At 49.9% G+C, this 10530-nt stretch overlaps 4 protein-coding genes across 4 annotated transcripts; all 4 read right to left on the bottom strand.

Moving 5' to 3' along the window:
• Positions 1-8: 8 nt before the first annotated feature.
• ISF_10000 (reverse transcriptase) lies at positions 9-1463 on the bottom strand (the record flags this gene model as incomplete). Its single annotated transcript, XM_018853666.1, has 1 exon — positions 9-1463. The coding sequence occupies one exon, from the start codon at positions 1461-1463 to the stop codon at positions 9-11; it is 1455 nt and encodes a 484-aa protein (XP_018699216.1).
• Positions 1464-1603: 140 nt separating this feature from the next.
• Positions 1604-2788, bottom strand: ISF_09999 (retrotransposon nucleocapsid protein; the record flags this gene model as incomplete). The annotated part of the gene is made up of 1 exon (XM_018853598.1): positions 1604-2788. One exon carries the CDS (start codon positions 2786-2788, stop codon positions 1604-1606), a length of 1185 nt encoding a protein of 394 aa, XP_018699215.1.
• Positions 2789-3402: 614 nt separating this feature from the next.
• On the bottom strand, positions 3403-6792 carry ISF_09998 (polyprotein; the record flags this gene model as incomplete). Its single annotated transcript, XM_018853597.1, has 1 exon — positions 3403-6792. The coding sequence occupies one exon, from the start codon at positions 6790-6792 to the stop codon at positions 3403-3405; it is 3390 nt and encodes a 1129-aa protein (XP_018699214.1).
• Positions 6793-7463: 671 nt separating this feature from the next.
• ISF_09997 (copia-like retrotransposable element) lies at positions 7464-8211 on the bottom strand (the record flags this gene model as incomplete). Its single annotated transcript, XM_018853596.1, has 2 exons — positions 7464-7483; positions 7542-8211. 2 exons carry the CDS (start codon positions 8209-8211, stop codon positions 7464-7466), a joined length of 690 nt encoding a protein of 229 aa, XP_018699213.1.
• Between the last annotated feature and the right edge of the window lie 2319 nt (positions 8212-10530).

The raw sequence follows: 10530 nt of genomic DNA, 5'->3' as shown, positions 1-10530 counted from the left end.
TATATTGGTCAACCAGTGGATTTCGTGGATTGATTCCTCACCCTGGCCTCGAGTGCTTGAAGCACTGATTTGACATGGAGTCTATGGGTAGTGAGGTCGTTTGAATAGATGAGGATGTCGTCGATGTACGCTGTGCAGTACTTATCAAGGAATGGGCGTAATACTTCATTGATTCGGGCTTGGAAAGTAGCTGGGGCGTTTGATAATCCGAAAGGCATCACCATGCTCTCGAAGAGACCGTATCTTGTGTTGAATGCCGTCATCCATTCCTGGCCCTCCTGGATGCGTATTCGATTAAACGCCGCGACGACGTCAAGTTTGGTGAAGTACTTAGCTTGGCTTAGCTGTGAAAGGGTTTCTTGGATCAACGGCAGTGGGTATCGGTTCTTGATGGTTATTGCATTGAGTGCTCGGTAGTCAACGCAAAAACGAAGACCGCCGCCTGGTTTCTTCGCAAATAACACTGGCGAGGCTGCTGGCGACGTACTGGCGCGTATGAACCCCTTGTCGAGGTTTTCCTGAAGGAATTTCCGGAGGACGGTGAGTTCGTCTTCGGACATCCCGTACAGAGGTCCATGAGGTGGGGTTGTGTTAGGTTGAAGTTCGATTTTGTGGTCGCAGTCTCGGTGTGGAGGGAGTTTATCTGCCTCTGTCTGGTCGAATACTTTTAGGAATTCATGGTAATGTTCGGGTACTTTTGTTGCAGGGTCGATCCAGGTCTTAGGCTCAAGGGCTTTGCGAATGTCTTCGAGTGATGCGCCTGAAAGGTACATATCGGCCGCTATTTTCCGGGAGACTCGGAGTTCTTCGGTTTGTTGGCACCCGGAGTTGGGGGGGTGGACTGTATCCCGTGGCTGGAGTTCTCGGTTCATCTTTTGCATGTCCGTAAGTGCAGCGTCGAATCGTGCTTTAGGTTTTGCGAATGTGGAGGCTTCCGTGATGACGCCAAGATCAGCCAGCCTTTTGTCGATCTCGTAAAGTGATAGTGAGAATATATCGACATCGTCCTTTTTGGCTAGCATATGGAATGCGGCGGCGCCGACCCTTCGAGGTATTGATGGGCGTGGGTTTATGGCTGTGGTTGTCGAGACCGGCAGAGAAGGGGCTCCATACACCACCAGTTGGTATTGCCCCTTCTTCATGCAGCGTCTGCGGCAGTGGTCAGAGTTGAAAGTGACCCGGTTCGTGCTCCAATCGATGTTTGGGTTGTGGTCTGTCAGCCAGGGCTTTCCGAGTATGATATCATACTTCCCAAGCTTCGTGACGTAAAAGAGCATCTTTTCTTTATGCCCTTTGACTTCCATGTGCAGTTTTGCTACATGAGTGATATCGCCAGCCGAGGAGGGTCTTCCGTCGACTACGTTCAACCGGCGATGGTTTCGTAGTTTATAAAGTTCGAATTTGTTGGTATGCGCGAAGGATTCGTCTACAAATCCCTTTCCGGTGGCACCTGAATCAAGCATGGCATTGGTTGTGATTAAGCTTGCATTATTATCTCCGTGTAGAGTACATGGTAACAGCAAGTGAGCTTGGTTGGTGTCCAGAGAGGAAAGTTGTAGGTCGGCCTTTTTCTTGCGTCTCCTGCGGCGACTTCCGCCGGAGACTATACTTTTCCCTCCTTGCTGTTCCAGGGGGCCGTGGGGCAAATGTGCGCTGTATGATCCGTGGAATTACACCAGTTGCAGAGTCCATGGGCTGTGCAATAGGCTCTGCGAGCTTCTCTTTCATCCATGGTTCGGGGTTTACGCCCGGAAGCCACGTCTTTAGGCCCCCAGGAGGCGGCGCTCAGATCCATGGCGTCTCCTTCGTTCGTAGCCAACGGGGTTTGGGATCTCGATATTGCGGGGGCAGTGCTGGTAGGGGCCTTGTTGTTATTGCTGGGCTTCTTCTTATAGTAGTCGGCATTGAGCTGACGACATTCGCTGTCGCATTGCCTGACGAGTTCGATGAATTCCCTTAGAGTGGCGGGTGTAACTTTAAGGACCACAAGTCTCCATATGATGTCGGGGTGGAGAGCGCGTTTCAAGTGGGAGATCAACGATTTGTCTTCGAACTCAGTGAGTTTAGCGACGGCAATCCAGTTCGGTAGGAAGCTTGCGAGTGATTTATGGCCTTGTTTCATGTCGTATATCTCTTTTTGTGCGGTAGCGGCCGAGTCAATATCGCCGTACACTGTCTTTAAGGTGGCGATAATAGCCTCGACGTTCGTAAACTTGACTATGCCGTGTGATATATTGTGGCTGACCTGGGCGTGGGCGTCTCCACTAAGGCATGAAATGACGAACCCCATGCGTTCTGTTTCGTCTGTCCACCAGTCTCTGTTCATATGTAATTTGAGCTCCAATTTCTGTAAGAATTCTGGCAATTCGTTCGGGTTGTTTCCATTGAATGGGTCGGGTTTGGGGTGTTCGGCAGAGCGTTGGTGATGGCTTCCTCCTGTAGCGGCGATGACCTTGTACGCTTCTAATTGTCCCGCCATGTGGGAGATAGTCTCGTCTTTGTCGTTCGATTCCATGAGGGTGTTGCTCAGGCGGGTTTGAAGAGTGTCGATGTGTGAATTTGTGGTGTTGGCGACTTGGCGCAGTCTCATGATTTCTTCGTGCATGTTGGTTACGGCCTGGCTGAGGGCCGAGACTTCCCGCATGATGCCTGGAGCGTCATTAGCCCAGGCGGACCGAAATGCGGCTTCTCCATCGATGAATGAGAGTATCGGGACTGATGGGCGGAGATCTGTCGGGGGGGCGGGTGTGGTGGACCCGGAGGGTGTGTCTACTGCAGCTCCTGCCATAGTGTATTTTCGGTCGTGGTAGTGGACTCGTTTATTGTCGAATTGTGGTTGATTTGTTGGTTAATGGTTGATTTGTTGATTAATGGTTGATTTGGTTGATGTGGTTGATTTGGTTGTTGACTTATGGTTAATTGATTGATTGGCTGGTTGGTGGTTTGGGTGAAAGTTTGGTTGTCGGGGTGTTTTGGTGAAATTTGAATATGCTGGTGCGGTTGGGGTCGAAATCGATGGTCACGTCGTGGACGGTGATCCATCAAAGAGGGTGTCGGTGAACAATATGTGACGGTACAGGCGCACGAACAAGGTCGAGTGCGACTTGGATGAATTGATTGTTCACAAGGAGAAAAGGAGAGTTTCCTAAGGAGAGCTCTCACTGAAGCTAATTTACATGTATTCGAGGCGGGGCGCTCATTAAACCCCTGCTTCCCTCACACACACCCCCTTAGATGAGCTCCTTCTCAAAGTACTCATCTACAACTAGTTCGGCCTCTGTTGCAAGCTTCAGTGTCAGCACATCACGCGCTGGACCCCCCGGGACAAGCAGTCTTTCTGCCTCCCTTCGCACCTAGCCTCAATTTAAGGTCCGCTTGGCTGTCCGGGTTTTGAAGTCTCTCTCACATCATGCTTCGAGCTTCTTCCAGCTTGGTTTCTAGACCAATTCGGCATCGGACATCATCGATTCTCAGTTGCCGTAGGAATTCAGTGTGTCGACCCCTGGGTAACGCCTTCGTCATACCATCTGCTACCATGTCCTTTGATCCCACCCAACGCACCTTAATTCGATGATTTTGAACTTCTTGACGCAACCAGTGCTGGTAAATATCAACATGACGGAGCTGTGTGGTCAGCTTTGCTGACTCTTCAACTAACAGCCTAATAGTCTGCTTGTTATCAATCTCCAACCGCAAAGGTCCGTTCAACTGAACTTGTAAAGACTGAAGAAGTCTTCCTGCAGCTATCATCTCTTTAGCTGCCTCGGAGGCTGCTAGCAACTCGGCTTCTGTACTCGACGTTGTCACCGTGGTCTGCTTCGATGCCTTCCAGGCGATCGGCCCACCGTACAATCTCAGTACATAGCCCTGCGAGCTCTTCCGGTCTTCAGTATTGTCGGCGAATGATGCATCACTCGAGCCGATAAAAGTTTCTATTGAAGTTTTGTTTTGTTGACTTCTGTTTCCAAGTCGCAGGCCAAATGACCTAGTGGCATAGAGGTATTGAATCACTCTATTGGCTGCCTTGTGGTGCTCCTCGCTTGGATTCAGATTGTGTCGTGCAAGTCGACTGACTGCAAATGCAATATCAGGTCTGGTTGATATGGCGATAAATAGAGTAGATCCGACTTTTTGTTGGAACTTTTCGGTTGATTGCTTCGAGGCTTGTGTCTCTGATTTCCGCAGCTCTTCGAGGCTCATCGGAGTGTCTGGCGCCTTGTCCTCCAGCTGAATGGCAAACTTATGCGCTATTTTATCAATATAAGCATCTTGCGTCAGCCAGATCGTTCTTTGTCGTCTGTCTCTCAATATGTGTATTCCAAGAAACCACTTTGGTTCACCCAGCAGCGTCATTTGGTATCGGCTTTTCAACCCTTCGATAGCTGCTTTGGCGACCACGGCATCGGCTTTCTTGTACGCCCATATAATGTCGTCCACAAAGAAGAAGACAATCACAGCACCTTTGATCATGATACATGGCTCCTGTGGGACTGGCTGAAACCCTAGCTCCTGCAGGCTCTTGGTCAACTCCTTCTGCCACAGCAGCGGGGACCTTCGTAGACCGTACAGGGCTTTCTTCAGCCGTAACACTCTGCCGTATTTCTCATAACCAGGTGGCATGCGCATATATACAACTTCGTCCAAGTCACAGTTGACAAATGCGTTGACGGCATCCATTTGTTCAAGCTCTAGGTCGTGCTCAGCAGCGATCGCTAGTAGCGCTCGAAATGACATGCTGGCTAATGTTGTGGCCCGTGTGGGAAGTGCATTTTTCTCCTGCTGATTCCCGCACACAACTAGCCTCGCCTTGCATTTCTGAAGGAGACCGTGCTTGTCCGTCTTGTAGGTAAATACCCACATGCAGTGTAGAACCTTTTGACCTTTCGCTTGTGACCAAGGTACCTCAATAAATGAGTTCATCTGGTCATGCGATGCAAGGTGTTCTTTCTGTGCTTTGATGAATTGGTCCTTGAATGGGTGATCTTCAAGGTCCTTCATAGTCTTTGGAACTTCTGGTAGGTGACTCTTGCGAGGTTGAAACTTGATCCCAGCATTAAATGCACCGTGGACCGCAGTCTGAATTCGGGTTGGATGGAATTCGTGAAATCGGTAGTTTGCACTGGTAGGTGGGACATCGTAACTGCAACAACTTGAGTTGTGCCGTGTATTCTCCACCCCCTCAGGATGATCGGCCCGGTGACAGATCCGAATATTGGCTGTGAATATAGCTTCCGGACTCTCTTCAAGATCCGGGTCTGTCAATGGCGGCGTATTATAATACCCTTGCTCTTCTGACTCTTCACACCGTTGTTCGTCGTCTTCGCCGTCCGGCTCATCCTGCATGCTTGTGTTCACCACGATTTCATCCAGAACTTCCTCCTCCTCGTCTTCCGAATGATAGACTGTTTGATCTTGCTCGATTATAGTCTCCATAGCCTGCTCATTTTCTGGGATTTCGATCTCATCCAGTAGCTGGCTAATTGACTGCAACAGGTCCGGTTGTGCTACCTTGTTCTCAAAAAAGCTTGACTCGTCAAAGATGACATCTCTGGTCAGGATAACCTTATTCTTGTGTGGAATCCAGATTTTGTAAATATTTGAGGCTTGGTAACCAACAATGTAGCCAATATGTGCTCGTGGTTCAAGCTTCTGCTTTCTCCGAATCTTGAGCTGGGCAGTTGGCGTCATCGCGAAGGCTTTGCATCCATACGCTTTGAGATGGCTAATTATCGGCTGCTTCTTAAAAGCTCGTTCAAATGGACTGTGCCAATGGTTGCGCTCAAGTGGTGTTCGATTGCGCAAGTAGCAGGCTGCTTCCACAATGTCCTTCCACAAGTCATGTGGTAGGCGCGCCGCTATTCGCATCGTACGAGCCTTCTCCATGATGGCACCCCCTGACCTCTCAGCGCCTCCGTTCTGAGCCTGAGTATTCGGGGCTGATCTTTTTGGTTCGATTGATCGAAGTTTCAGTTCCTTCCGCACCTCTTTGCTGAACAGTTCACCATCTGATCGAATGACTTTTGGGATGGCGTTGTACTGGATAGTTACCCAGTCTAAGAAGTCTCGGAGAATCCTTCGATTTTCTCTCCCTAGACCATGACTCTGCATAAAGTAAGGGAAAACAAGACCTGAATAGGCATCCGTGATGAACATGGCTCTGGAATAGCCTTGGTAGTCTTCCGTAAGATCGGTCCAATCGACCCAGATTTCCTCAAATGGCTTATTTGGCCGTATTGGCCGTCGTCGAGATACCTGCCGGCGCATCTTGCCTCGGCCACAGTGGTCACATTCTGCCGTTTTTCGTCCTTGAAGCCTAACTCCGAGGCACTTCTTTCCAAGATGCTCAAGGGTCTTGGGGCTCGGATGACCCAATCGGTTGTGCCACAGCGTTCCGTCTGCAATAGCATCTGGTCTCTGGTCTCGTGTAGTCCGTCTTTTTCGTCGGGCTATATAGGCAGCTGCCGCTTTTATGCTGGCATCTGTTGTTTCCTGATAGTGAAGAACCCATTGTCTGCAATGTCTTTGAACCACACAGATCAGTGTTCCGGCCTTGTGGATCAGCCTTGTCGGGGTACTGATTGTATCCCAGCGGATACCCTTATCGTAAAGACACTGAAATGATACAACGTTGACTGCAAAAGTAGGACAGTATGCAGCATCCCGGATTCGTAGGATACTGGTTGATCCATCTTGTTTCTTGACTGGCACATCGACCCGACCATAACCTTCAATCTTGACCTCTGAGTCACCAGCAATCAGGTAGTGTTCCTCTCCTGCCTCCGGTTTTCTCATCGATCTGAACTTGGCAAGGTCGTTGAATATGTCCAGTGAGGCTCCGGAATCAAGGATAGTTGACGACCGTAACGGATACTGGTCAGCTTGGAGACAAGTTCCTAGGCATATCGGAAATGCTGCTCCTTGTGGCAATGCTTGACCAACAAGTCGTCTGTCCAGCCTTGACTCGTCTAGTTGTCAATTTGGTGACACTTGCTTCTGGTCTTGGCTCGGTCTGTCCTGATCCAGTTGGGCTGTTTTTCGAAGCTCGGTTATTTTTGCTCTCAATTCTGGATCACCAGCTAGAACCTTGCTGACTAGACCCTCTAGTCGATTATTGACTGGTACTCGTTCCGGTCGGAGTTCTGGAATGGCTGTCCAGCATGAGCTAAGGTCATGTCCTGGTTGTCCGCAAGCTTCGCAACACAATGCTTGTCTCTTGTTGCTGCCTGGCTGGCTATTTCGTTGCTTCCTTTTCCGGTGTGATGGAGGAGTTTCATTTTGATGTTGTCCGCTCGACTTTTCATCAGAGTAGAATGCTGTTCCTCGTCTGATTCCGGTCTTTGGTGGCTGAGTTGGAAGGGCGGAACTGGCCCATGTCCGCAATTTGACTGCGACACTTCCAATGGACCATTCTTGGCTCGCGTCTGTGGAGCTTGGAGGAGTATGCGTTATTGCGCCTTGGATCGCTAGTGCAGCCTCTTGCAGTCTGGCAAGATCGTCAAGGTCATGAATCTTTAACAGTTGCTGGACTCCACGCTCAACACTTTGGTTGTAGGCTTTGGTTTTGGCCGTAAACAACTCTGCAGCTTGTCTGCAGTTGTCAGTGAAGTTGCCGTTATGCTTGGCCATCAAGCGGGCAATGTCAAATAACCAGCGGCCGCCTGTGACTTCGAGCATTCGACGACGTGCCGCTTTTAGCAGGAAATTCTCCCACTTCCAGATCCAGTCGGTGAAAGTTGTCGAATCGGTACAACTGAAAGACTGAATAATCTGCTGATATTCCATTACGAGTGCATCAGCAGCCTTGGTCTGTTCAGCGTTGACCGCTACCGCCAGACTGTCTATCCAGCGCGGGAGATCATCGTCTTGATCGAGGTATCGACCTAGTCTTTCATCCACATAGCTGATGACAACACTTTTGGCCTTGATCAGGTTCGCCTTTTGGAGCTCATACTCCTTGGAGCTATCTTTCCAGTTGTCGCGTGCGAGCTTGAACGCATTGACCTGAGATGCCGTAAGGTTGGCTTCTGATTCGGCATTCGGGTTGAAGTCTGAAGCTTGCGGCCGTCTCGGCTTCTTCTGAAGAACCTGCGTTCGATTGATCGGCTTGATTGCCTCCCAGATATCTATATCGATTAAGCTTGCGACAAATTTCTGCCAGTCATCCCAATTGTCGATTCCTGTGAGGACAACTTCTGTCTTGGAGGGTGGCATTTTTCCGTGTCAAGAGGGGATTAAAACTTAGCTAACGTAACTCACGAACACTGTCTTTCGTGTTCAATCAATGTGCAGTTTTTACACAGCGTAGTTGGTTTTTATTCACAACTTCGAGCGCGGGGCCGGGCTCATAACTGTTGCGTTATCAGAGCAAAAAATGGCAGGTCTACTAGGATCTACTCCAGTAGCACTAATAGTAGCCTATATTCTACGCGACAGCTGTATGACGCGCCCGGAACCGGCAAAACAAGCCTGAGCTTGGCAGCTGCTGGAAAGTTTGGCCTGGACGTATATGCCATGAACTTGTCCAAAGTCAACGACGCGACCCTTGAGACATTGTTGAGCAAATTACCAACACGATGCGTCCTCCTCCTAGAGGACATCGATGCTATCGAAAGCGCAAAAAGTCGCGAGAACAACGATGCTGCGTCGAAAGAGTCCACAAACAGCAACGTGACCCTCTCAGGCCTTCTTAACGCAATTGACGGGGTAGCTTCCGTGGAAGGCAGAGCTCTCATAATGACAACTAATCATTTCAATCGCATCGACCCGGCTGTTATTCGACCAGGACGTGTGGACAAGCAGTGTATTCAAAAGCCCCGCCTGTGCCTGAGCCTGCCCCTGCCTGCCTCCGCCTAGCCTTGCCTAGCCTGCCGATTCCAGGTGTCAAGCCTAGCCTAGCCTCAGGGAAGGAACTACGCCAGCCTGCCTCGACAAAAGGGGCGGCTGGGCTGGGCTGGGCTGGGTAAATTAGGTGGCGCACACTACACACCCCCCCTGTAGAGCCATTGTAACTTGCGTTGCCACCTATTTTCTAGGGCAGTTGACGTATATTCATTGCCCTTTTATCGTGACCCTGTAGGCAATGAGACTGTTTTCCCCTCCATCATCACAATGTCAGTCCTATCGACACTGCTACCATGGCGTCTTTTACCGAACCAGAGAGCGACAAGAGCTCCGAATTAACTACCCTTTACTCTGGTGACACGCCGACTCTCCTTGGTGAAGAACAACCTTCAATTAGGGCTCTTCTTGAAGCTCATAACGACGCGGCCTACGACCTAGCAGTGGCCCAAATACCACGAGACCACCGAGTACAAGTCAAAGGAATATGGTACGTGCGGTATGAACCCTATCGTCATAGACGGTCCCGCCGTTCTGCCTGGTATTGGGCTTCGGAGCAAGCCGAAGAGTTGATCCGGACATCTAAAGGCAAGTACCTCCTTGCCCAGCTCATATGGAATAGGTACATACTTATATTTGCAGGCTTGGACAGCAGTGGGAAAGAGCTACGAAACCGCAGGATATGGAAGTGTAAGCACTGCAACGAAGTCCAATTTGCAGACGCAAACTCCCAAAACAAACCCACCCACCTCCGTGTCCATGGGATCTCGAAGCACGGCCGGAAGGCCCCTCGAGAATGGTTCCAACGGTCCTCCATACCTTTGTCGAACAGCGACAGCGGCGGCGAGAATGAAGAGACCACGCCAATACGTCAGTCGGGGGCCTATGTCCAGCTAACTACAACTGTCAAGAAGGCTCCTTTTGAGGAAGCTCTAATCGCCTTTTTTGTGGTCTGTCAGATAGCACTTCGACTGGTCGCGGATGAGCTATTTATCGGCCTTCTTCGAATAGTATACCCATCGATCGACAAGCTACTACCGGGCTGCGGAAATACATTGCGAGCCCTAGTGATGGGGGCATTTAACAAGCGGAAGGCCCATCTCAAGAGGGTCCTAGCTCGGTCAGTCAGTAGGATTCACCTTTCCTTTGACCTCTGGACCTCTCCAAATCACCTGGCCCTCCTCGGAGTCGTTGCCCATTTCATTGATGAGTTTGGTCAGAACCAGTCGGTATGTTGAATTGTATTAAGAGTATGACTAACTAGATAGCTATGTACCCTCAACTCTGACATTTTCTTTTAGATTCTTATTGCAATACGACAGCTACATGGTTCCCATTCCGGCGAGAACCAAGCAGAGATCATAAAAGAGGTTATTCACGACTACAATCTCCAGAATCGACTTGGTTATTTTGTCACAGACAACGCTTCGAATAACAATACTGCGATCGACTCCATCGTCGCCAGCTTCCTCCCCCACCTTACACCCAAGCAACGGCTTGGCCGACGTCTACGCTGCCTCGGTCACGTAATTAACCTCTCTGCCAAGGCCTTCCTATATGGTACAGAATTTGATGCTTTTGAGAAGGATGCCGAAGCATTCAAAGAACAGTCGTTACTGCTGAAGGAGCTGCACCTTTGGAGGAAACTGTGAAAGGCCGCTAGTAAGTTGATTCAACTATCTAGTTCCTATG

The sequence above is a fragment of the Cordyceps fumosorosea genome, assembly GCF_001636725.1.
Source record: "Cordyceps fumosorosea ARSEF 2679 chromosome Unknown scaffold_130, whole genome shotgun sequence".
In the NCBI taxonomy this organism is placed as follows: domain Eukaryota; kingdom Fungi; phylum Ascomycota; class Sordariomycetes; order Hypocreales; family Cordycipitaceae; genus Cordyceps; species Cordyceps fumosorosea.
This window is presented reverse-complemented; position numbering and strand designations above follow the sequence as displayed.